The sequence below is a fragment of the Xiphias gladius genome, chromosome 7 (genome assembly GCF_016859285.1).
Source record: "Xiphias gladius isolate SHS-SW01 ecotype Sanya breed wild chromosome 7, ASM1685928v1, whole genome shotgun sequence".
Lineage (NCBI taxonomy): Eukaryota > Metazoa > Chordata > Actinopteri > Istiophoriformes > Xiphiidae > Xiphias > Xiphias gladius.
The window spans coordinates 27,714,986-27,741,597 of record NC_053406.1 but is presented as its reverse complement, the minus strand read 5'-3'; the positions used below and the strand labels follow the sequence as shown (position 1 = coordinate 27,741,597).

The 26,612-nt window shown below is 43.9% G+C and overlaps 1 protein-coding gene and 1 long non-coding RNA gene across 7 annotated transcripts; one reads left to right on the top strand and one right to left on the bottom strand.

Moving 5' to 3' along the window:
• Window positions 1-636: 636 nt before the first annotated feature.
• Window positions 637-10,620, top strand: LOC120791565. 6 transcript variants are annotated; one of them, XR_005707699.1, is made up of 4 exons: window positions 637-963; window positions 10,071-10,118; window positions 10,244-10,344; window positions 10,479-10,619. It is a non-coding gene; the product is annotated as an uncharacterized LOC120791565 (long non-coding RNA). The 6 variants fall into 6 exon arrangements; XR_005707697.1 differs by having other exon boundaries at window positions 10,068-10,118; XR_005707702.1 differs by lacking the exon at window positions 637-963 and adding an exon at window positions 1,307-1,820 and having other exon boundaries at window positions 10,479-10,620.
• Window positions 10,621-10,655: 35 nt separating this feature from the next.
• Window positions 10,656-26,356, bottom strand: LOC120792457 (SH3KBP1-binding protein 1-like). The gene is given in 18 exon segments (XM_040131647.1): window positions 10,656-13,116; window positions 13,119-13,423; window positions 15,017-15,119; window positions 15,353-15,537; window positions 16,786-16,882; window positions 17,646-17,801; window positions 17,972-18,142; window positions 18,830-18,946; window positions 19,438-19,525; window positions 21,003-21,118; window positions 21,475-21,665; window positions 22,250-22,340; window positions 22,455-22,625; window positions 22,945-23,025; window positions 23,578-23,710; window positions 23,873-23,918; window positions 24,707-24,760; window positions 26,193-26,356. Coding segments are annotated over 18 exon segments (2,634 nt in total). The 5' UTR covers window positions 26,252-26,356; the 3' UTR covers window positions 10,656-12,646.
• Window positions 26,357-26,612: the final 256 nt, after the last annotated feature.

Sequence of the window (26,612 nt, the reverse complement as noted above, 5' to 3'; positions counted from 1 at the left end):
AATGAATTTGAAGCTCAAGTTGTAGGGTTTGGTATTTCTGTATCTGTGTTAAGTTGTGTATGATTACGGTGATTTGGACCGACTTCATTTGTAGAGTAATTCAAAGAGGCGTACAGCTCCTCTACATACCCATCGCCAAGCGGCAGACAGACAGTTAGCCGCTAGCTGGTGAACATATTGGAGCATTTAGCGGCTAAAGAGCCAGATATTTCCCTCAGGAGTTAATGGAGACCAAAGACAGAGCTAAGAGAGAGGGAATACTGGACTTAAATTCATCAGTCGGACAAACACAACTCCAAATAAATGACAATGTTGCTCTGTGAGTTCATGGTATGTCAATATTGTGTTCACAGCTTGTTTCCACTGCCCCCAAGTGTCCAAAATAAACAGATAAATACGTAAATAAAAGAATGACTTATTGCACCTTTGATTATTACTGTCAGGATCTGTATTCATTTTCTTGGCATTTCCTGTTTTATTTTGAAGTCTTGGTTCTTTTGTGTTACTGTTTGTTTTACTTCCTGGTTTTTCCCGCCTGTTTTGATTACTATCTCCACCTTAATGTCTTTCACCTGTGTCTAGTTTCTTGTGTATTTAAACCCCGCCTAATTTCTCATGCCTGGCCAGATTGTCTTTGTTACCCTTGAGTTCAAGCTCTCTCGGATTATAGATACAGTACAATCTGGCCATGTCGGACCCAGCAGAGAGAGAGAATTTTTGTCGTGCTCTGGGAGCTTAAGGGAAGCGTCTCACCGATTTGGAGTGGGCAGTTTCCAGCCTGGGACCGGGAGTTCAGTCATTGTCTGAGCAGCTACAAGCCCTGGCTGCCCAGACTCGACAAGTGGTTACTCGTCTGGATTCCATGTCTTCTGCTACAACAGGCCCAGCTGTTCCTGCTCCACCTCCAATACCCAGGGATCCTCCAGTTCATTTTTCTGAACCCAGCGCACCCCCCATCGAAAGGTATGATGGCCTTCCTGAAACGTGCCGCTCATTTTTGACTCTTTGCTCGTTAACTTTTGAACTGCAGCCTCTTACCTTTGCCACTGAGCATTCTAAAGTAGCCTTTATGATCACTAATCTAATGGGGCGAGCACGTGAGTGGGCCACGGCTGAGTGGCAGAGACATTCATCTACCTGTGACTCTGTAGCTACTTTTTCTGCTGCTTTGGGTCGTGTTTTTGGTCAACCTGTCTCGGGCCGTGAGGCAGCCCGTGCACTTGGTAATCTCAAGCAAGGCAGAAGCCGTGTATTTGATCATGCCATCAGATTTTGCGCACTCTGGCTGCGGAGAGTCAGTGGAACGACGAAGCACTTGCAGACACTTTTTTCCTGAGTCTCTCTGAAGATATAAAGGAGAGACTTACCATGGTTGATCTTCCTACAAGTTTTGAGGGTCTTGTGGAACTTGCTATTAAGATTGACAACCAAATGCAGGAACAAGAGCGGCTCAGAGGAGCTACAGGCCCTGGATCTGCGCCTTTTAGTCCCAAGGAAGAAAGGTCCTTGGTTCCTGTTCGGGACATTCTTGATAAAACACAGATACGGGACTTTCGTAGACGGAACCCGGGCATTCCTGGGACGTCTGGGGACGTCCCTTGGGGGGGGGGTACTGTCAGGATCTGTCATTTTCTTGGATCAAAGAAACCAGAGGGCTGTGAGCTCACTTAGGGAGAATCCAGAGATTCAGTCAGACAAAGGAGTCCAAGGGCAGTTTGGAAAACGGTCAGACCAAGACTTTACGAGAACTAGGGTTGCAGTGCCCTTGCGACAGTCACTTCAGCTCCCATGTTAGTGTACGAGAGAGAATACTGGCGAAGGTAAATTCAGCGTTCAGTGGTAAGATAACCATGGCATTCTTGATCTGTTGGGAGCATCACCACTAGGGAGGTATGTGTTAATTACTGACCAGAGGAAAATAAAGATTGAAGGTGACTGTAGCCTTTATGTAAATGGGCTTCAGCAAGAGGATCAAGGGGATTATAGGTGTTCTTATTATGATCCAGAAGTTCAAAGTGAGGGGTCAGAGACAGGGTTTAGAACTAGGATAGGGACTTTAGTAGTAATAAATACAAGTACGATCACACAACTCCAAGTTGTCAAAGAAGTAATAGAGTTGACAAGTAAGAGAGTTCCGGCTGGAAATTAGGAAAAAGGAACAGAAACCTATCCTTCCAGTCTTGAAGGTTACTGAAAGTACAAATGCATTGTTCTTAACAGTTGCCCCTCGAACAACTACACCGACACCAACTTCTTCAAATTCCATGATTAGGGTAGAATTAGGCAGTGCAGCTCATCTTCCATGTCAATGCAGTAGCTGGAACTTTGGTGCAATTAATCCTCCTAAGGGAAAAAATAGTTGCGGTGAAGACGTACTATTAGTAGGACCTGATGTTGACATTGTGCCTCGTGATCAAAAGAAGTATGTGTTGTACAATGACATGAAGTGGTTGAAAATAGAGGGTGATTGTTCGCTTGTATTGGAAAATGCTACTTGGGAAGACCAAGGGGAATATACATGCACTTATTTTGAACCACAATTAAAATTTATATCAAGAACTATTGGAAAGAGGGATATGTAACTCGTAAAGTTACACTTGTGATAATGAGTTTTATTCCTGTTCGAGTATCCGCAGACGTTAGAAAAGTTCAGGAGCAACTCACCACAGCAACTACTTTGGGGATATATAGCGGACAGATGGTACATACTACTTTAGCTCTGGAAGCAACTAGGAGTGTTAATATGACAACTCCGGTTGTTACTTTAGTTACGACTCAGAAGGGTATAAATAGAACAACAATGATGGTGACGACTCAAACGTCTGTTACTTTGGGAAATTCTACAAGTAAGGTTGTGACAAGGGCAGCCACAAATAAAACATTGACTGAGCTTGTAAATAGGACACAGACGTCTATTGTGACAATTTTGACACCTGAGGAATTTGTTAATGGGACTCAAAAGCCTATGTTGTGAATAGGGGTTAGCTTGAACAGTAGTAGTAAGAGATCTGAACTTCGGGAATCAATAGTGGACAACACTGATTTAAACTCATCTGTAACAACCCAGAGGACTTTGTCAGACATGACCAATGACCTTGATGACCCTGATGACCTTGACCGGACACCATACGACGTGACTGAATCCTACCGAGCATTACAGAAGAGAGAAACTAAGTGGAAGACATATGGATATGACTCTTCGGTGTCACAAATTTCAGAAGCAATGGGCAGGTAGAAATGTATGGTTTCAACAGTTGACCCATTCTTTAACATAAATTGTCCATGTGTGGTGGGAGTTCCACCACAAGGCACATGACCTGCAATTATGGAGACAGTACCAGAACCGCTGCTTCCTAAGTGTCAATCTTATGCGCTATCGTGAGAAGATAGAGTTATGGCTTTATCAGTACATCTATTTAGACCAAGACTTGACTGCTCCTGGCTGGGAAACTTGCCATATGTAAATTTACTCGACAAACACGAGGATGTGACAACAGCAGTTCCTGATGGACAGGAAGTGACACCTGTAAGGGCTTGAAGACTCTTGTTTGAAAAAAAAAAAAAAAAAACGCATAATGGCCCTGGTATGTTTATGGGAATAGCAGACTGATAAATATATGATTCAAATTAATGGTTGTGAACACAAGAGTGCTGATGGTTTGTATACAGTGACCTTTCATACACCACGCTGCAAACAGAGTAGAATTTTGATGGTAAAGAACCAAACTTTGCCTGCAAATGTGACTATAGGGCATTTTAGAGACATTTGGTGGACTTGTGGTGATAAAGCATACTTATTTCTGCCTTATGGATGGACTGGATGCTGTTACATGGCAAGCTTAAAGCTTCCATATGAAGTTTTGGCAGTCCAGAAGGGACAAGCACCTGATGAGGTAGAAAGGAAGCTGCCTGACAGTTTTTTGCTCTCACACTCCACAAGGTCTGGCTAAGGTCAAGCTGCAGCAAGCAGTATAGATGAACTGTCATTCTTGGTACATTTGTAAACATGCATGGGTAATTCTTTTCCTTTTTGTGAGGCTCTGCAAGCCTCAAAGGGGGGAAATGAGGTGTAAGGTTAAATATGCAGAGATAAATTTATGTTTTCATAGAGGCCCTAGGTCGGGGGGACTTCAGAGGATACCTCTCAGTCTGAAAAGGGAATTAATGCTTTGTGATTGAAACCATAATTTAGTGACATTTCTTAGGAAAACAATTGCCTTATTCAAGAGTCAGTAGTCAAGGCTGATTTTCAGAGTGGTTCGTTGGCTTCACACCCTCTCACAAGCAGATCTGCAGGACTTCATTTGATGCTGAAACTTATTTTAAGGTGGTGATTTGGTTTCTGGTGGTTATAGGAAAACAAAGTAAGCAGTTAGTCAGTTGTGTAATTTCATTCAATTTGAAAGTTGATGAGCTACTTCTGTGGGACATGACCATGTCCAGTCCGTTTTTTGGTCTTAAACAGGACAGTTTCTTCTGACCCACCATTAACCCACTTTGGACAAGTCTTAAATGGTCTCTTTGACTTGAGTGTAAGTTAATACTAATCTCTTTGAGAAGGCAATTCACTGAGACAGGAGCCATGACTCTGCTTCTTAGAGGCTCCAAATATTAAATGGATTTAGTCTGTCAGACACTTTAATGGACTCAAAGTTCAGTCGCATCTTTACGTTGCTGGATTAATGAAGCGAAGCTCCTAAACGACAGATGAAGGTACAAATCCTGCCTCTGGCTCCAACTATCTGTGCCGAGTTCACATCAGCTCTGTCTGTACAGTGCTGTGAGGCAGAGCGCTGCATCATTCAAACTCCAGTGTTTGTCATGTAGACCCCGATGTTGGTATGAGGCCGGAAGCGGGTAGGAAAAGGAAGCTTGTGCCAGACACTCCCCGTCAAGGCTGAGGCCCCAGGGAAGTGCCGGGATGCCCGAACCTTATGTTGGATCGCCTGCAGGTGTTAAATACGCTTTTATTTGGAGGTTTACTTATAAGCTGAGTGGTAAATTTCTCCGGAATCTTTCTCCGGTTTCATAACTTCCATTGTGTTCAATCTGAACTAGAAATGCAGCAATGAATTTCAGATACCTAGAGGGATGTGTAATATGTCAAAAACCAAACTGAAAAGACTCAATTTCCTGTCTTTCAGACGCAAAAGAGAATGAAAGGTTAGCTTATTTGATGGTGTTGATGATGTGAAGAAGATGGAGAGTCCGCTGACACTGTCTTGATTGCATATAAAGGTTTATTACAAAGAAGAACAGCATCAAGTCAAGCATCTGCAGATCTGCTTGTGAGAGGGTGTGAAGCCAATGAACCACTCTGAAAATCAGTCTTGACTACCGACTCTTAAATAAGGCAGTTGTTTTCCTAAAAACTGTCACTAACGTATGGTTTCGATCACAAAGCATAAACTTCCTTTCCCAAACTGTGAGGCACCCTCTGAGGACCTTTGACCTAGGGTCTCTATAAACACAGCTCTACATACATAAACATACACCTCAAAATCTTGCTCTCGTTTGGGAAAAAAACGGTTACATTTCTATACATTTTTTCTACTGGCCCCTGTATAATAATGTAAATCTGTATATTTCAGCAAAGGTAATAAATTGGATTATTAATTACTGTTACTGATGCTTATCGAAAATAACAGTATTTATCAATTTGGTCCGTAGGAGGGAAATAAATGACAATAATTCTGAGTTTCTAATCACGAGAACAAAGGGGACACAGAGCAGGACCTACGGCGACATAAGTCCAGACCTGACCCTGATGCAACCTTCCTCCTTGTCAGTCCATTACCAGTCGTTGATGTGTGTTACGTAATTCTGTCCACTTATAACGAGGCTCTGCTCCACGTCGGAAACGTGATGATTCCCACGGGAACCTTTCCAAGGTCAATGTACACCGTAGCATGTTGGAGTAATAGAGGTCGCCAATTATTCCTACATATATGAACACATATTATCTCAGGACGTTCTTGCTCTTTGTGGCCTTCATGGCTCTGTCCACATTGAGCTTTTTATAATTGCTGAATACCAGTTCCTGCTGATCGTGATTTCACCATGGCATTTTCTCAGCATTGAGCGGTTGCCAATATATTACCGCAGCTGCTAACTGAGCCAAACCGTTTGACCACAAACACACTCTTATTTACAGCAGTGTGGCAAGGAAGGTTGCTGCAGTGGGGGTCGAAATGAAACTGTGTACATTTAAAATACTCATCTTATTAAACATTATCACTGGTACATGGAATATAATGAGGCATTGGAATGATTAAAAAGTGAAGCTTGAACTCCATAAAATCACATCATCAGTGACAGAACTTCAGCACAGGAACTTCACCACCCTGATGAAAGAACAGCAATTTAATCACGTTCGCTCCCTGAATCAGCTTCTTTGAATTCGTCTTCTGTCTCTACAGTCTGTCTGGAATCTGCTTTTATCTGTGGAATTCTGAGATGTTCAAGTCACAAATACAAGGAAACGTCTCCATTTTTGTTTTTCTCGAGTCCAGTGTGCTTCCACGGAGGAGAGTCGTGCAGCGTTTAATTTTACAATGAACTTGTATTGGAGCACACCCTGGGCTTCACCTTTGTGCGTGTGCGTGTGTGTGTGTGTGTGTGTGTGTGTGTGTGTGTGTGTGTGTCCATTTGTTCCTGTTCTGAAATCCTTGGCAGATTGATGCCTGTGTGCGACCTGTGGGCCATTTCCCTGTTGGTAGTCATTGGCTCAGTGGAGCACTTCACTTTCACTCAGGTCTGTCACCCTGAGAGACACACACACACACACAGTCAGAAACATCCAACCACCGTAACCATTACAAACCTGTACATTAAAATGCTCCAGCTCTATAATTCATATCATATCATTTACACAATCTACGTCAACCCCAATGCTTCTTACGCTCAGGGCTCCAGTACTTTGTATGATTATAGAATCTATACCTGTGTTTTTGTGAAATCTATCATCAGCGTACAGTGTCTCCCCGTCCGCTCTGCTGTGGCCGGTGTTATCAGGGTGTGTCTGGGGAGCAATGCCAAGTGTGTGACCGCAGGAGGTTCCCTCGGCTGCTGGCGGTGCAGCTCTCCCCTGCTTCCGTAGAACCGGAGCACCATCTGCTGGTCACGCAGGAATTTTACCTCTGCAACAGCTCTGTGTTGGAGCTGTGAAGGGTGGAGAGGGCAGGGCGCGGGCAGCTGATGGTGGATTTATGCTTTCAACCGAGAGACAAATAATAGTTTTCAGTTTCTCAGTTCATGCTGAGCACTGGTTTTCCAGGGCAGTGGTTCCCGGTCTGGGGTTCAGGACACTTCCAGGAGGTCACAAGCTACATCTCAGGGGTTGCAAGGTGGTTATCAGGATAAAAAAGAGAGGAAAAAAGGATATTTCTGCTGGACAAAATATTATTGTTATGTTTGTGAAATACTAGATAGTTTCACCTCCTCGAGTCACTAGAAAACATTCAAATGAAACCGTTTGAGAAGGAAAAATGTGCTCACAACTCATGGACCTACGCCAACAAATCTGAAATAATAAAGATAAAAGAAATAGTAATTAGTTTTCTGACTGATACCAGATAACTGATGCTAAAGTTAACAGTGAGAGATTTACTGACTTGTTTCAGGGCCTTTTCAAAAACACAAGATATAAAACTGACTCTCTGAACGGTCCGTATGACTTTCGGAAACCCAGGTAGGTAGACAAATTTCCCCGGGTTTTTACCACAACGGGAGCAGTTTTTTTTATGCAGAGGAACGTGACAGTTAGAGAGAACTTGTGTCCAGCTTTATTGTGGGGAAAAGGCCTGACACGGTCAGATATAGTCAAAGGGCTCAGCAGCAGCTGGGATGAGATACAGACGATGTGGTGGAATAGTTTGATGAGGCTTCCCAGGAACTTGGCAGACATGATAGGTCGTACACTATTGCTTCACATCCTGCTTTACCCCAAACCAGAATAAAAAGCTGAGAAAAAGCTGTGAACCAACACCATGTCTCATGGAAGTGGACATTTTTCACCTCTCTCAAAGTTTTAGACACTAACGATTCGTCTTTAATTTGAAAAAAAACAAAAAACAGATGAATTAATCAAAAATGAAAGGTAATCATTAGTTACACTAAGGTTTTTGTTTTTGTTTTTACTGCACAGAAAAGAAAATGCGTCCTTCTTATCAGCCTGAAGGTCAAGCGGGGCTAAAACAGAGAAAAAAGAGCAACGCATTCCCACTTCCAAACAATAGATTGGCCACATTTAGAATGACGCTCTGGCGTCGAGTACAACCATTAATGTGCTTGCATCGAGTACCAAATGAAATCATTAACAGGAACAAACAAACATCAGGAAATGAGAAAACTGGACAAGTTCCCCAGGCTAGAAAACACTGGAATTCTCCTTTAAAATAGTTTTCATGTGCCTTCTCTTTTTACTTTAACTACTGCAGTGCCCATTCAAAACGTGCTTGTTATCTCATCAATATTTATATAATCATCCTATCATGCGCCATCACTGCTGTGTTATAGTAGTAATATTATTATTAATAATAATAATAATAATAATAATAATAATAATAATAATAGACCTTATTTGTCAGATACCTGATCAGAAAAGGATTTCTGTGACAAAAACACTCACTCGCAGTCTAATACAACAGGCTTCTAATCAATCCTCCCTTCATGAAGGTTATAATGTTCAGTTTTTATTGAATCTGTTTGAAGGAGGAGCTGATTTATTTTAATGGTCAGTTTGGAGGCTGTAATTTGTGATGCTATTAAATTGTACTGGGTTATACTGAGGTGTTCCTAATATTTTGTCTATCCCAGTTACATGAATTGAGGTTGAGAAAACCTTAGAAACAGTTTTATCTAGGTGTAACTAATAAACTGGCAAGTGAATGTAGATTAATGTAATCACTGCCTGTCATACTAACCTTTTCCCTAAACTGGAGAATCAGTATTTTTACTGAAGAACCTGACTTAAAACTTAAAAATGGGACTGACGTGGATTTATTTCATCACTGGAGTCATATGCAGTTAAGAAAATCCCTGGCAAATGTATTTCTGAATCAGCATGGAAACTATTCCAAACTGTTCACAGACTGTAACAACAGTGTGTAATAAGTTAGTTTAATTAGTTTAAGCCATCTTCTCACTCATACATGGCCGTTAAAGGAAACAGAATATACACAGCAGTCGAATTACAACGTCAGATGACGCATGGTGGAAGGTTACGTTACTATAACAGCAGTGGTGGTGTGGCTGCTTCTGGCTTCCGCTTCCAGTGACCGTGCATAGCTGCTGTTCTGCTGCGACGAACCATTTCCAGTTTGCAAAGCTTGGGTCTCTGTCTAATATAGTCCCACACTTTAGATGATCCTGTGCGGGGCAGCCATCTTTGTTGTCTAAGCGATGATGTCGACTGCCTGGATGAGTCGCCCTGGCCCCAACCGACTGTCTTTCAGTATTTCTCTTTTTATGTTTCTCGAGAACTGCTCATCCAAAAAGTGGATGGAAGATTTTAAATTAGTCATTAATTTTAGTTTACTTTTTGCACAAAATTTTATAAATTTATAAAATTGAGATCTGTGTTATCTGTAAAATTGTTGTTTTTTTTTTATTTCTTTTTGTTTAAATCTCGATAAGTGTGTGCACAAGCCTTCTAATTACATTGAAAGGAATTTAGAAGCAGATTTAATGGTGTCAAAGACAAAGTGTACAGATGTGTAATTCATGCTATAGCTGAAATTTTTGTTACAAATACAGCTGCAAGTGGCAGTGGTGGGACTCAAGAGATCTTTTAAAAATAAAAAAAAATACTCTTAATAATCACATAATTAATTTTTCTCTGTTAAGCTTGGTTTGCGGATCTTTACATCAGATACATCATATGAGATAGAGGCTAATAAGGTAACTTGTCACCCATAATGTTTAGATAGATGAATAATGTGTGTGAAACTTAGTTGCAAAACATACACACTTCTAAACTGGGCCACTTTTAAAAGTAGTTAGCTAATATAACCCAAAAAGGCAGCTCCAAGCTTATGTGAAACTATACATCTTTTGTCCTGTCTTAGCAGGTTGTTGAGGGAAATATGAAGAAGGGAGAAACATTAAACATTTCTAAGGTACGGCAACAGGGCAGGGATTGTTTGCAGCTTCTTGGGGCTAAAGTAAAACTTGAAACCTGTGAGAGATGCTAAACATGTCAACAATTTTCCCTGTTCTCTCTCACTTAAACACACGTAAGTAGACCCACGGATACGTGAATCAGTGAACTGCAGGAGAACCAGGCACAACAGTGGCCAAGATTGCCCAGTACAAGAGGAAACGATCGCTCTCTGAGTGCTGCAGGTCGGTTCCTCAATTTTCCTTCATTTTGAACAGATGACCTGGCACCGTCCGCACCTTTCCCTGCTTTATCTTTTCTGCCTCAGTAATTCTTTCATATTTATTACTCCTCCTTTTTCTCTACGTTTTCTTGGCAGGTGCTGATTAAACAGGAGATTCAGAGGAAAAGTGGCTATGCTATCCAAGTGGATGAGGAGCATCTCAGGGTGAACTCAATGCCCCTACACAGTTCAAGGCCAGTGTGTCTAAACAGTAGCAGTTACAAGTGCAAACCGCCTCAAATGCTCATTTTTTCATTCATTAAGCATTAATGTTGTTGGGGTTTAAATGGAGCAGTTCTTCCAAGGAACTTCCAATTTTCCGTGTGATTAGTAACCGCAAACCTCTGTCCAGGAATTATTCGGAAACTGCGGACCTGTACAATATGGCGTCAGAAAGATCGCTTTCTTTTTCACCGGTTTGGTTTGGTGTCAGAGAACCGAGGATAATGTGCCGGCATCAACAGAAAATCAAAGAACACTGTGACGGAGACGGTGAGACGTTGGGGTTCGGGTCAGTGAAGGAACGAACGGACAGAAGATGACGTGTTTTTGTTCATCACAGCGAGAATTTACGGGTTGCTGAACCACCCAAACTGCAGGATTTCAAACATACAAATTAAAAAAAATAAAGCTTCTATACAAACTTTTTTTTCTTTTGGTTCAAAGCAGACTCAGACTGTCATAGTCAGAAGAGGAACAGATAGAAAAGGTTGTGGTTAGAAGGACTCGTCTGTTGGTTATCAAAAAGCTACAAAAACAAAGATAAACAGCAGTTAAGGCTGGAGGAACCGTCTTTTTTCTGTCACTTGGGGGCAGTGGAAGAAGCTGAAAACACAGAGCAACGTGACATTTCTTCTGGAGCGCTGCCTGTGTCCTGTGTTCCCTCTCTTTTAGCTCCAGTTTTGGTCTCCACCAGCTCCTGAGGGAAACCTCAGGCTCTTCAGCTGCTAAATGCTCCACTATGTTCACCAGCTGGTCTCTGACTGGGTCTGTCTGCCGGTTGCTGCTGAGCAGGTGTTGGACAGTGGCTTTTTACAGCCATTTATCTTCTAGCTGCTCCATTCTCACACAGCAGCGACGACAATGGCAAATTAATTAGTAATTTTGGAGACAGTGGCTCCCTGATTTCAGAGAAAGACAACAGCAGCGTCTCGTTTCGTTAACCGTGGATTCCTGGAACCGTGGATTCCTGGGACTGTAACCCTCATCTAGCACAAGAGTCTCATAGCTTCCAACACTATAAACACTACAACTAATGAGCTCTTACATGTAAGACAACAATACTGTGTCTTTATTTCCTTCTACATGGATCATTTACTGGTGGGGATGATGAACAGTGTTGTGTTCCACCCAACCAGGACGCTTTTTATTTAACTATGATAATTTAGGTTCTCTTTTTGTTCCATTTGCAAGGTTTCCACCCTCAGAAAGTTTGGCTGTATTAGGTGATGACCAACAAAACTAAACGTCACTTCCGTTTAGTACAACTACGTAGAAACTGTTTTCCTATTCCAGTCATTATTTTGCGATTTTTTTTTTTAATGTTTATGTTTAACGTAACATTATCTCTGAATTTTTTCCAGTTAGAGTTTGTCGGAGGACTGATTCTTCTTCTTCTTCTTTTTTATATAAAACTGCACGGGTTCAGTCTGTCCCGTCTGGCAACACTGATGAAGTCTTTAGTTCTGTAGATTTGCTCAGTCATCCTTTCAGGCGTCGACGATCGACGATCGTCTGCTAGAAACCAGAAGCTGCTTTTGTGTCTGACTGTCTGAAATCAAGGATCCGCTGTTTCAGAAACGACTGTGAATTCTGGTGATGATAAATTTGTCACTGGCACTATAAACTGTACACGTTCTGTGTGAGAACGCAACGTCCGGCAACAGTAACTCTGGGATGGGGTTTAGCGAACGGTTACTGGCTTCAAGGTTACAGTGAGTCGTTTGATTTACTGATAATGTAAAAATATTGATTAGTGCAGCTTCAGTAAAACAGTTAGTGGAGACTTTCAAGCCTGACGTTAGTTCATTAGTCGTCATCTTGTCAACTTGCATGTGGTAACCGTGGCAACGGGACTGTACTCGACAGCCGACTGGCAGCTGTTCGGGCTTCACGTCTCAACATGTGACGAGAGAAATCCAAACCTGCTGAAAACGTGTTTCAGCTCTCAGGATCAACTCCGTCTGTTCTGACAGGAATTATTTCACTTTTTCGGTCTTCCACTGATTCGCCCTGAGCATCTGAGTCTCAGTCACATCAGCCAATCAGAAGCTGGTCTCGTTCATATGTGGTTTGGGGCTGGTGGGGGGAGCGGTGGGGGAACCGGCGGCGGGGCTGTCCGGGCTCGTTGGGCTCTCGGGTGATGCTGGGATGTCAGCGGGAGAGGCTGCAGCGCCGTGGTGAGGTGAGACGGGGGTCTGAGACCGGGTGGGGCTCACCGCTGAGGGGGTGGGGCTTGTTGGGGAAGTAGGCGTGGCCCTGGGGTGTGGTGAAAATGAGGATGCCTGAGATGATGACAGTGATGAAGGTGTTCCAGGTGAATGGCGAGCACCGGGTGACACAGAGAAGGTGGTGGGGGTCCTCAGGCCGAATCTGGCCTCTAACTCGCTGCACATTGCCAAGCTACGCCTGATGCCCTCTGACCCCGCCAGGACCCCAAACCCGGAGCCCCCAGCTGCCTCTGAACCCTTAGCGAGCTCCTGGCAGCGCTCCACGAAGCTCCCCCTGCGGATAGGCCCCATTCTCTGTCCCGGTCCAGGTGCCTGGGGGGACGGGGGCTGGCGGTCTGGTTAGGGCTGGAGGTGGAGCTGTGGGTGTAGGCGGGGCCGGCGACGGCGACGGCGAGGCTCTCCAGTCCGCCTGCGGGCCCGGCTGAGAGGCCGAGGTCTCGGACAGGTTTGGCTAGCGGCATGGGGGACGGAGCCTGCCGGGGGAGGCTGCCGCACAGCGAAGCTGACGAACCCGAAGCTCCGGCTCCTCGTCCTCCTCCTGCAGAGTGGATACGCTCCGCCCTGAAGCCTTCGCCGAGCTGGGAGTGAAGACTGGAGGACAGGAAGTCCCGAGATTCAACAACAACAACAACAACAACAACAAAGCTCAGAATCATGATTAGTCAAAACTTTCATGTTTCTAACGAATCTGGGGACGTGATGGTTTCAGACCAGAGAGATGTGTAGAGGCGGATCAGTGCAGGTAAAAGAAAACACCCCTGTAACGAAGGTTCTCCGATGTCAGCCAAGGAACACATTTTCAAGTACGTACGGATCCGAAGCCTCATAAACTGGCTAATGAAACCTGCTGTGGAAGCTTCACTGTCTACCATTAAACAACTCACATTAAACCGTCAGAAGAAGGTTCTAAAGAAAACTCTCGTCCAGATCTCTGTAGAGGACTGGGAGGAGACACGTCCTCTGGCCCAAACCCAGACTTTTAATACCACAATGTTACAGTAGAAACGGCTGCTCAGCACCGTCTTACTCAAATACTCCTGACAACTGTCTTAAATGTCGTAAAGAAATCACCCTGTTTGGTCGTATGTGGGAAAAGCTCCAGATGTTCTGAGAAGAGGTTCTTGAACTGATTTCTGATTTAACAGAAAAAACTGAAGTTATGTTCATTACAAACACATTTACTGGGAAATCCTCAGGGTGCATAGTGTAAAGAAACTAATTCATTTCAGTATGTAACAGGCCAAACGTGTAATTGCTTTAAAATGGAGGAATTGTTTCTATTATTTGTTTTTCCCGTGTAATTACTTATTCATATTCAATGTCAAGTTTCTCCTTTAATTGAGAATGTTGTGCTCTAAGATACTGTAAAAAAGTGTTTTTTTAGTTGTTTTTTTTTTTTTAAGATGAACAAAATCCAAAGAACATAGTTTTGAAACAACAACAACAACCTCGTGCAGATCGTGAACCCTGTTTATGGGCTTGAAATTGTGTTTTTTAAATTGACATCTACATTGAAACAGTGAAATAACAGGACAAGTTGAATCTGTTCTTCCTCTTCCGGTTCACTGACAGTTGACAAACCGTGAGATGGTGCATTAGTACCATCATCAGCTCAGTACTGCGCTTGGAGGGACGGCGTTTCCTCCTCCCAGGCTCCATTGTTTTTTTATGTGGATAGTCAAGTTATCCAGATTAGATTGTTGATGATTTGATGTGTCTGGAGTTGTTTGGTTCATCTAAGCTGGTTTAAACTCCTTCGAACCAATGTAGCTCCGTCGTTTTACGGTGAACCCCCACATATGAACTCACTCGTTGGTACAAACGACTTTTTTTACACTACTATGACATTTTTTTTTTATATAATTATGATGTTTTAGATGAAAACATGCAGGTTGAGAAACAAAGCATGATCTGTTTGTGTACTTACAATATAATTTTCATAATGAAGAGTTACCTGTACAACAAAATATTCACACTAATAATTCAGTTTGGGGAACTGACAGAAAGTCAACTAAAATTTTCTGACTGTTAAAAGTCAGCATCTTCATCTTATAGGTTTCAAGTTATATCACTTGAAACCTATAAGATGAAGAGGGTCCTCAACTATTACAGCAAATTTTACAGCACTTCTTTTGATTTTCATAGATCTCATTAGGTATTTTATGTGTGTGTGTGTGTGTGTACCTGCAGGTAGAGGCTCTCGGTGTGCTGTCAGGTGTTCTGGTAGGAGCCAGGTCACACTGATCCAATAGCTCCAGCAGCTCCTCCTCTGTTGGCCCGCCCAGCGCTGTGAGACAACCAATGAGAGTCCACGTCACCCACTGACCGAATCACAGAGCTCGAGACAGTCACATACAGAGATAATGGACCAATCACGGCTCGTATTTCCCTCATGGACTGACCTCGAATGTCCCCTGCTGTTGTGTCCATGTCCTAACGTTAAAACTACACCGATTTAAAAACCTGCCCTCTGCGGTGACATCAGTGAACAATAAAGTTGTGTCAGTTGAAGAGTCTGACCTCTGATGTCGACCTTGCCGGCGATCTCCATGGCGGTGGTCAGGTCCCACATCTGGATGCTGCCGTTGCCGTGGCCGCTGAACAGGTAGCGCCGAGGCCGGGAGCCAATGCGACTCGAGCCCTCGCACTCGTGGACCATGAAGGCCGTGATGGAGGTGCCGTCCACCGAACGCACCTCACACACCCTGACAAACACACACACAGATCTGGCTCATACACAGCTGTTTTCTCTGTTCCATTTTTTCCAGAGCAGCTGCATCTCTGAGGTCTGTAATTCACTTCTTTTATTTATTGGTAATTGTACCGATGCATTTCATCTGTTTCGAACTTTGTGTCAACACATAGGCCTAAACAGCAAAACGCACAGAGATGGAGAGAGACGAGTAGAAAAACGAGAGAAAGAGAGGGAGGGAGACTTTTCCTGCTACTACATCTCTTTCTCTTCATCTTCTTTTCAGATGAAAAACAACAAAACGGTCCATCACAGTCTGGTAAAGAGCAGGAGACACTCAGTGACATATTGTTCCGTTTCTAGTGTCAGATAACAAAACACTGATTTAATGGCGGCTCATAAATACTATGCTGACCAGTGGTCATTCTGCTGATTAAATCATCGTGTTAAGGTCCTGACACTGTCTGAGAGAACGGGCTCAACATAGTGACGCCTGCAGGTCAAAGACAGTAACTGTACTGCGTGACCGGCTGCACTGACATTTAAAACGAGTGATCGCAACAGAGCTACAATTAGTCGATCGATCATTTAGTCGATCGGCAGAAAATCTAAACCGCAACTATTTTAATAATCGATTAATTGTTTCAGTCATTCTTCAAGAAAAAAAGTCAAACGTTCTCTGCTTCCAGCTTCTCCGAGGAGAGGACTTGCTGTTTTTTGTATGTGTCTTACGAAACAGTCAATTGAATATCTTTAGGTATTGGACTGTTAGTCTGACAAAACAAGCAAACCGAAGGCGTCTCTGTGGACTCAACATGTCATTAACTCAATGAAGAACTGATTACTTGAAAGAATAACTGGCAGACGGATCCATAATGTAAAATAATCCTCCGCAGGATGTTGTTAAATTAAAAATATGAAGAAATTTGAATCCTGCCCCGAATTTACTCTTTTATGTCACTGTAACAGAAAGAACCAATAAAGTGTAAACCAATAAAATACCACATCGTTAAGGAGAATCAACAGGAGTAGTAGTATCAATAAAGTCCCAACCATACCCACCCCTGCTTGATGTAGATGCATTCTAGTCTATGTACACTACCCAGGACTTCAGCTAAAGGATGGTGTGTGGTGGTACAATAATTAATCCAAGTAAATACAATCACAAAGCATCTGTTACAGGTACACGAGCTCCTCGCCTGTGAAACATGAGAGCTGTGGCCGAAACGAGTCTGAACGACATGAAAAATGTGTCTCTCACCTCTTTCCGTTGGACGACAGTCTGACGTACAGTTTATCGGTGTCCGGTACGACTCTCTGAATAAAAACCTGCTGGTCGTCTCTCTCCCCATATGGACCTGAAACCAGGAACGCACACTTACCACCGGACCCTTCTGACCTCAACCCAAACAATTCTAACTCTAACATGCCAGTGAATTTGAATGGGCTCTTTTTTTACACTCAGAGTCCCAGTGGGACCTCTGCTGGACAAAGCCTGCATTACAGCGAATGAGACGCAGTGAATCCGAGGACTTTCTAAGCGAAGGGATTCACGCCCCCCTTTAGGTGTAAATCCAGTTTGTTGGTGGGAATGAAATGTTCAAAGATCCCCTGGGCTGGTGAAGTTGGCTCGACAATATTCCCGGGAATCCTGAGCAGGTGTTTCCCGCAACCGGTCTGCTCAGTTACTGCGTTTCCAGCAGCAGTGACAGTGACGGTGCTCAGCTCACCCCCACACCCGTGGCCAGGGTAATTCTCTTCGATAACACCAGTAAGACTGACATTGGTTGTCTGGAGATTGGTGAAAGGTATTTCACCTGGTGACAGCTATTTGCTGTATTTTAGATTTTGAACCTGTCTGGCCACTCGCTGAATAGTAACAAAAGGGAGCCGGAGCAGAGTTTTAGGTGTTAGCTGAATGCCATCACTCTGACGCTAGAACAACGCAGTTTCCACCACTGATGAATATTTCTGCCATCTGTGGAATCGTTCGTCAATGTGCTGCTCAACGCTTCAAAACAATGGAGAAAACTGGAACTTTTAGCACAATTTCGGTTGACACCTGACAAAACGTAACACGGGCTTTGACCTTTACCCCCCGTGGTTGCGTGTGCGTGTTACCTATCTCTGTCCCGGCACTGCAGCCTCCGTGTCCGTCGACGTCGTCCAGGCTGAGGATCTTGAAGGAGGTGAGCGGCGTGGATCCGGGCTGGGTGGAGATCATCCCTCTGAACCGAGTCACCGTCCACGTTCGGACGTGGTTGTTGTCCGCACAAACTGAAAGACGACAAACATGAAAATCGGTGACAGGACGGAGGAGAAGCACAGCAAGCGGCAACCTGAAGGACGGAGACGGTTCTGACGACGAGGGAAAACGTGACCGACATGTGATTGAGTACGTTGCGCTGCTCTGTGGATTTAAACGCTGGTGTTTCTCAGACTCGTACCTGAAATGAGGTGTTTCTCGGACAGCATGATCTTGGTAACGGGGCTGCGGTGGACAGAGAAGGTCTGGAAGAGCTGAGGCCCCGAGCCGACGGTCTCTGGATGCTGAACGATGACTCGAACCGTCCCAGAGCTGGTCCCATACGCGATCTCGATCCAGTTCCCACTGTCACCTGATCAGATGGACTCGGCCGTGAGTGTTAGAGACAGTCTCCCAGTCTTCTCCCAATAAGCCCATAATACGTTTTCTCGTTAGTGTCATCATTTAACTGCAGCGACAACTTGAAACCGGCGGTTTCAGAGTGTTTCCCGGTTTTTAAAGCTGATTTTATTTTCTTTGTGCATTATAGAGAATAACTGAGGGATAACTTTATCCCAGAAATCTTTAAAGGACGACCAAGACGTGTCTCGGCCTGTTTGACCTTCATGTTAATCTGACAGCATTCGCTCGCATCCCACAGAACACAAATCAGGGCGAACTTGACTGAGACACACAGTTTTCAGTGGGTTGGTGCCGTCACTGAGCCAAACGAAGCTAAAGTTGTAAAGGGAAAAAGGTGCCGGCAACCGCAAGATAAGCTCGTAATCACAAAGAGCTAAAGCTATGTTTTTTTAGAAAATGCTGAAAAAAATGAGCAAAATGTCTAAACACAAGCGGCTGCACCAGAACTTTGATGAATAAAAACATGAATTATAGGTAAAATACAGTGGAAAAATGTCAAATTTTTGTTTGATACTTAATGTATTTCAGTCGCCACCAAAAAAGTACTGTAGTGTGATAACCTGCCTTAAAAAGCAGCAGTAGTATGAGAAGAGCAGCAGCATTGTTAACAAACAGCAGTAGTGTTACAGTTCCGTACTAGTTTTAGGCGTGAGGTAGACACTGAGAGCAGTGATGGCGTCTTCAGTCGGGTCTCTGTACAGCTCCGTCACCAGCAGATCGTTATCCTTCATCCTCAGAGGAAACTTCTGAACATCTGGTGAACGAAAAGAGAACCGGGACATCACGAACAGCAGTGAGTCTCTGTTCAAACGTATCCTTGTTCATCAAGTCCCATCACGTACACAGGTAACGACGACAGGTTTGACAGGTATCCTCTCGACTTGGCTCTGTGAGGCTGCACAGCTTTCAGCTGAATCCAACCAACCCAACACACAAAACGTGACGATAGAAGGCAAAGTCGTTAGTCGAGCTGAAACGAAGCGCTATCGATACTAAAATTATCATCAACTACTTTGACATTTTTCAAGCAAAACAGTATAGTGACAAAAATTCTACAGATTCTCTGGTATCAGCCTCTGAAATGTGAAGATTTTCTGCTTCTCTCTGTTTCACATGGATGTAAACAGAATATTTATAGTTTTTGTTGGTTGGACAAAACACGACTGTCTGTCCCGGCTGTGGACAGAGTCTCTATACTGACCCACCTGTACACTTCAGTGGGAAGCAGCCCACACCTTTTCTTACCTATATAGTAGATGGATCCGTTGTTGCAGCCCAGGATGAGGAAGGAGCCGGCAGTGTCATAGCTGCTGATAGGAACCACGTCCTGGTTCTGCACAGAGACGAAGGAACATTGTGCTGCTGATCACTGAACACTCGACCAAACTGCTCATTTTCATCCAGCTGTTTTACTTCCTCCTGATCACCATGCTGCTGCTTAAATGAATCCATCATTTCAGTATGTTCAAGCTCTTAATTTCTCTTATTCCTATCTGAATTTTACTCTTTGTGGACATTTCTCCCCCACGAATAGAAATAAGAAGAAGTGGGTGATTGTGAATTTGATCTGATAAATGAGAAACTCTCGTTTTTCTGCTCCGGCTGAGGTTTCGTCAGTAAATTGGACCTGACCCAGACCTGATCCGATCCGATCCTAGCAGAGAGAGAACAGCCACAATAGCAACAACATCATGATATTCTACCCATTAGCAAGCAGCTGCAATATAATCATTAAAAATCCATTCATTGTAAAAATCTGTAACTATGTGATAGAAGATAATAATCAAATAAAACAAAATTAAATTCCATCATCAGGTTTTTTTTTTTTAATTATTATTTTCTGTCACAGTGATTATGTTGCACCAAGTGTTCAGAGTTGATACTGAGTGAACTCAGATCCATCCAGTCTGTGTCCACGTCAACATAGAACCTAACCGACCCAATTAAACTGGGTACAACTTGAAGTAATCAAACTCTGGTTTCGGTTCCTCAGTATTGACCGGACCCCTAAAACCTCTATTATGCGTTACATTTTCATGTGTATCGTTGCTGGCATTAGTAGTTTGCTGATCATCTTCGGAGGCACATTGTGACCATTTTAGGAAAACGTGGACGTCTCTCGGTCCGGTTTCAGTCTCAGCTCACTCTGCATTGGTTTTAGTTCAGGCTCAGATGTTAGGACTAAATTAGAAACCGAGTTAGCTGCGCTTTAATCAGGAGGCAACCTCAACGACCTCTGGGTGTTCGGGTGTTCAGTACGATGTACAAACAAATCTTTAGCAATGAATCTTCAAAATGCGCCGACTCTACTGAATCACCAACGTGGCCGACGGAATCAGTAGCTTTAAGGAGTGGAGCGCCTCACTGGTGACCGAGAGCTCTGCTGTCGGCTCAGCTGTGACTCAGTACGTCAACTCTTCAGTAAACACATATTAAGAGACCGTAAAAGCTTAAGAAACAATCATATTCTGATCATTCTGTTGCAAATAGGCAGTAGCCTCAACGGTTCTCTTACAGGCCTAGTTCTTTACTGAGCGGAGCAGTTTGAACTGGCAACAAACCGAACTAAAGACAGAATCGGAATTAAAACGTGATCGCTTAGCTTAGAAAGAAAGGGAACAAACTACAGAACTGTGCAAAAGTACTTTAGGCACTTTATTTTTTCTATTTTCTTTATTTCTGAAAACATCCTCAAAAAAACCTCTGCACAGGGCTGTATATAGTCAGGGACAGCGAAACTCTGAACCGAACTGAACAAAGCGATTTGAATCGGCCAAACTGATTTTTGACCCGAGTGCGTCTCCACCCACCTGCCAGTGTTTGGTGACGGCGTTCCACACGCCGACCTTCCCGGTGTGGCTGGTGGCGATCAGCTGGTTGCCGACGAAGAAGAGCGCCTCCACCGGCACATTCAGACTGAAGACGCCTGCAGGAGAAAGATACGAAATCAGAACAAGTTGTTTCTGTGCCACTGGAATCTGTTGGGAAAGAGTGTGTGTGGTCTCTGTGGGGAAAAATCTTAGTTAAGGACAAACAAATTCAAGGAGGTGTCACACAGATGTCCCCCCTCCAGTCTTAGAAAATAACAGAAACTATGCTGACATGAACTGAACATTCACAAGCTGACTCCTTTCTCTTGGCACGGTGAATATAGTCATAAATTCTGAAAAGATTGAACTAAATTTATGAATACTTACTTGCTAAATGTCTGCTAATACAATTTATGGTTAATAACAAAGCTGTCAATATATACAATTAAAAAACAAACAAAAAACCTCATACCAATTTCATTTCCGTTGCCGTCTGGACAGATGGCCCACAGGATGATCTCTGTCACCGAGGCAACAGCCACCATCTTGTCATTGTCTCCCAGCGAGCCGCCCATCACCTTGGCGTTGAGCGCGACTCTGTCAATCACCCAATCCAGACGAGGAGAGGTGAAGACCTGCTGCCACCCGGTCGACTCCTTCACCCTGACAGACGGAGAAGAAACAAAGAGACTTACAACAAGTGCATTCAGGCTCCACTGGAAGAACAGGTTTAGACTGAAAAGGTGGCGGAGGCATGAAAAGCCCCTGGATAAGAACCTGGGCCACTTGTCTAGATTAGTCTCCTACTGTTTTACCTCTCTCAGTGAGGGAGCTTTTGATAGTTTGGGTCAACTGACCCATTGAAAAACATCTAAACCCGCGGTGCCCTTGATGTCTCAGAGCTCTGGACACAGACCCCGTCGCTCCAGTGCCCCAGGTTCAAGGTTCATTTTATTCGTCCATATAAACATGTACATAACGGTCGTCCTTCCCTCGTCAACCATCGCTGACTCCCAAAACACGAGCACTTCCAAACGGAATTTTTACCAAATTATATCAAATCACATCCTGAAGGAGACGCCTGCAGTCCAAAATAAAAACTGTATGACATGAATAATCTCCTGGTGCCAAAACTGTTTTACTATAAACAGTGTAAGAGGTATAACCTCTCCCTGACATTTCAGAGATTCATATGAGCTCTAAGATAAACCAACAATTACTGACAAAAAAGAACTGAAGTCTTGTACCTGTAGCAGACGACAAACTGTGTGTAGGCCACAGCGATCCAGTTATGATGACCGCAGACGATCCGAACCATGCCGGAATCTGACGACTGACCTGCACACACACACACAGACACACACACTTAACACAACACTTAACACTACTAATGTTTTACCATCCAGAGACCTAACTTTGAATCCTAGTTTCTGAGTGTGTGCCAGTGTTTACCTCCTGACGGCCTGTCTTCAGTGCTGGCCCTGCCCAGTATCCCGGAGTTCCCCAGGTTGGGGGGCATGGTGTTGCTGCGTCTGACCGGGGCCCTCTCTACGGGCATGATCCGGGCCCCCATGAACTGCGACCCCGCCACACTGTGACGGTTACGACGCTTCGCTGGGTACACTGGGACGACACAGGCGGGAAATGAAGCAGAAAGTTGAACAGAAATAAGCTGGGTCTCAATTCATGGACCCTAAGAACGTATTGTCCTTCAGCTTGGTGGAGGCAGGTGTAACACAGGGGTGCAAGGGTGCCAGTTATCTACTGTAGGTCTCGCTGTACAAAATCAGGCTCATTTTCAGGAAATTCTGGCCTAGTGCAGGAGCTCGATTCAGAAAGGAGGCTCAGAAAAGCAGCTGTATCCTGGTTGAGCCTATCTTTTCACAATAAGCCCTGCACCTCTCTGGTGGATCAGGTGAGTTGTGAAGACAGGGCGCTGTACCTGGTGGAGGCAGGTAGCCATTGAACAGCACGTTTCCGCAGGAAGACCGGTCCAGCTCGTCACACAGCTGCAGCTTACGTACTATTACAAAAAACCAAGCAGTTGTTTCGTTAGATATCTCAACAGGAAAGCTGAGCAACAGTTAAGATTCAGGTCAGAAGCGTCACAGTGTACTGACACATCCTGGAGTCCACAGGGGACCTTTTAACCACCGGAGGTCAGCGAAAAAACAAGATCATGGGGGGGGTTAAGTTGCTCTTTTAAATTGGTTCGTTCACAGCGTCTCCTGGTTCATTAAACTGATCTTTGTGCATCAGAGACGGTTAAATTATAAATGTACAGCAGTGCTTTTAACAGAGCGGAATGCATTTCATTCTCAAAGTGCGGGACAGAAAGACACCTGCTGAAAAAGTGCTTTACAGAGTAAGCAGGTACTGTTTTTCTTTTTTAACATTGCTTTGCTTTCTCCTGCTAGAAAATAAAACACAAGCACAATGAATTAATAACTGACGAGTCAAGGTAGTGTATCACATTTATGTAAACATCCTGTAAACCCTCTATAGCCCACACAGTGGCTTCCTCCCGTCTCTCGGTCTCATCATATCTCCCGACACTCGGACTTTCTGGTCTCACCCAGCGGTGTGATGCCGTAGAACTCGGCCTCGTGCATGAGCATGTGCACGTTGATGGAGCGGGGGTACAGCTCTTTGGTCCGCAGGAAGTTGAGGATGGGAGCGAACAGAGAGGGGTCCCTGTCGATGAAGATCTACGGTGAGAGAGGAGGGACAAGGGGAGGTTCACGCGCACGCATACAGCTACTAAACCACACAGAATACACACCGGTGTTATGACGACAATAACAATACCAGGATTTGATCATCGTGTCACTCAATCGACAGACAAATAAATACAGGACTACTGTACTCACAGCTCCGGTTTCATCCTTCAGAGTAGAGATCCGACCACTCAACAGACTGAAGGCAAAAACAAAACACAGACCATCCAGCTGTCAACAGCACAGATGCATTTACACCATCACTTTACTGCACATTCCACGGGGGAACAGCTTCCCAAACTCCAGGTAAAAATCGCACGGGTTAGGCGTTACCTTGTTTACGGGCAAACACACCTAACTTTGAGAACGCAGCTCTAATAACCCGAGTGGGGCTGCAACTAACGATTATTATCGTTTAAAAAAAAACACCCATCATAACTTCTCAGAGCTGAAAGTGATGTCATTAAATTCCTGTTTTAGCCAACCAGTAGCTCGAAACCAAAGAATTATTCGTTTACTATCATATATGATAAAACCAAGCAGCAAATAGAGCCAGCAAATATTTTGCATGAAAAACGACTGAAACGATTAATCGATTAACAAAATAGTTGCTGATTCATTTTCTTTTGATTGAGCCAATTAACTGATGCATCACTGCAGCTCTAAACCCAAGAAGCTTTGGTTCCGTTCAGTTTTTGTGTTTTGCTCCTTGTTCACACACTATTCCTCTGGCAAACACACACTCACAGTGCTTGATATCCATTGTCAAAAGTAAAAATCTCAAGTTGAAGCACAGTTCAAGTGCAGTTATTCTGAAGCTGAATTTACCAGCAGACCACTCTTATTCATAAAAGATCTTAGTTTACAATTTTAAATCACTGGTGTGTTTGCCGGTTAACGAGGCAACATAAAATTAGCAACATTTTGAATGGAGTTTGGCTCTGGAAATGACTAGTGTGTGTGTGTGTGTGTGTGTTTGTTTCAAACCTAGAGAAAAAGGAGTCAGGAACCCACGTCAGGGTCTGTCGGGAGGTGCTGAACCTGAAAACAAAAAAAACATTACCTCAATGACTCTTCTTCTTCTTCTTTTAAATGGCAGATTGCAACTGAGTGGAGTTTTATTGCCCCCAGCTGTTGTACTACAGAGCCCTTGTTATCAGTTGTGTATCTTGTGAATAAGCAAAGACGTCTGAGTTTTCTTTTGAGAAAACGTGTTTTTAAAGTCCATGTGTTTAATCCCATAACTTCAAGATCCTTAATTACTGTCTTTGATTTAACCCCCCCCCCTAAAAAAATAGCATGACCGATAGTCTCCATTTGGTTGCAGAGATCACAGTTTCTATCTGGATGCTTTCCAGTGAGGTTCAGAGATGAATTTAATTTTGCACACCCCCCTCTTATCCTTCCTATCTAGGTGTAATGTGACCTTCCCACCCTTCATCGAAAGCTCTCCATCCCTTTATCTCTGCGGCTGCAGCTTCATTTTACCCCCCAGCTGCTAAGCATGGTGGTGGGGTCGTGTGGCAGCCCCTTCTCTCCACTTCAAAAATCAGCAGAATATTTCCTTCGCCCAATCGTTTGCATACAACCCGCCTGCCAAGCACCTTGAAACCCTTTCCCTTTACTCAGAGTGCCCACAAATTCTGCATGGCGCCGAGCTGCCACACCTATCGTGTTAGATACCTGACACATGGGTCTGCAGACTGACTTAGCTTTTTACTGGACAGTTTACCACTTGCTGTGAACAGATACACGAAGCTGGTTTCAGAAACACCAACAAGAATGAATAGGCAAGATGCTAGATCCCGTTTCTGTAATGTTATCGCAGCCAGATCTTACGGGTTCCATTGTCGGACAGGGTCAACCACGCTGTGTGCTGTTAATGTTCCCGCGTACAAAACACTAATTAAAACCTCGTAAAACATAGAAACTTGTTCATCGTTTGATTGTGTAGACTGAGTATCTGAGAATACAGCTAGCTTAACGTTACAGCGCCTCATCGCACGTTGTTCAGCCCTAGTTCCATCGTCGGACACAAGGCAACCCTTTAATTTGGGCTCCATCCTAACTTAATTTTTGTCCCACTTTTATCCGTCTGCGTTAAATTACTTTCTTCTCTACCACCGGTGTTTGCTACGACAAGCATCACTGTGGGTCTGGAGAGTCAGTTAATGGGAATACGAAGCGTCGGGCTGTGGAAAATCTCAACGAACCGCCAACCGCTGGACACGACTTTCAGATTTGGGTTAAGAATGGCTCACGTCGAGTTTGTTCGAGTACCCAGCTGTTTATTGCGGAGACAGCCGGGTGGTCAAGCCTCAGCTGTAGCCTCTCCACAGTTTTTCCTTTTTAAAAACATCGGTGACTTGAAGGTTCACGGACCTGTCCGATAATGGACGCCCCTTTGTTAGCCGTGATCCCGGTGGCTAGCAGGGGCTAGCCGACACTCCCCAAACTTCCTCCAGTTTCTCACCTCTTCCCTCCGACATTCAGGTGGATGATGTCTCCGCTCCTCGCCGTGTTAGACATCATCTGAAGCGTCCGCAACTCGAAGACAATAACAACACTTTTAAATTTTAATCCATTTTTAGGATAACTTCAGTTTCCGTCTTGTTTTCAAGCCAACTTCCTGTCGCGCAGAAAAGCGGAGGTAAAACCCGCGCTGGATCACAGGATCAGGGAGACAAACCACCATAAACCACGGACTGGAATTGGACTGGAAGTTTTTTCTTTTTTTTCCCCCTCAACCTTCATCTTTTATTTTAACTTTTCACGGATTTTGACACTTTAATTCAAATATTAAATAAATTATTTAAGCATCAATTTTTAAGTATATTTCAGTGCGAGCATAACTGGACACAACTTTAGCGTAATACCTAAAAACATAAAAAAA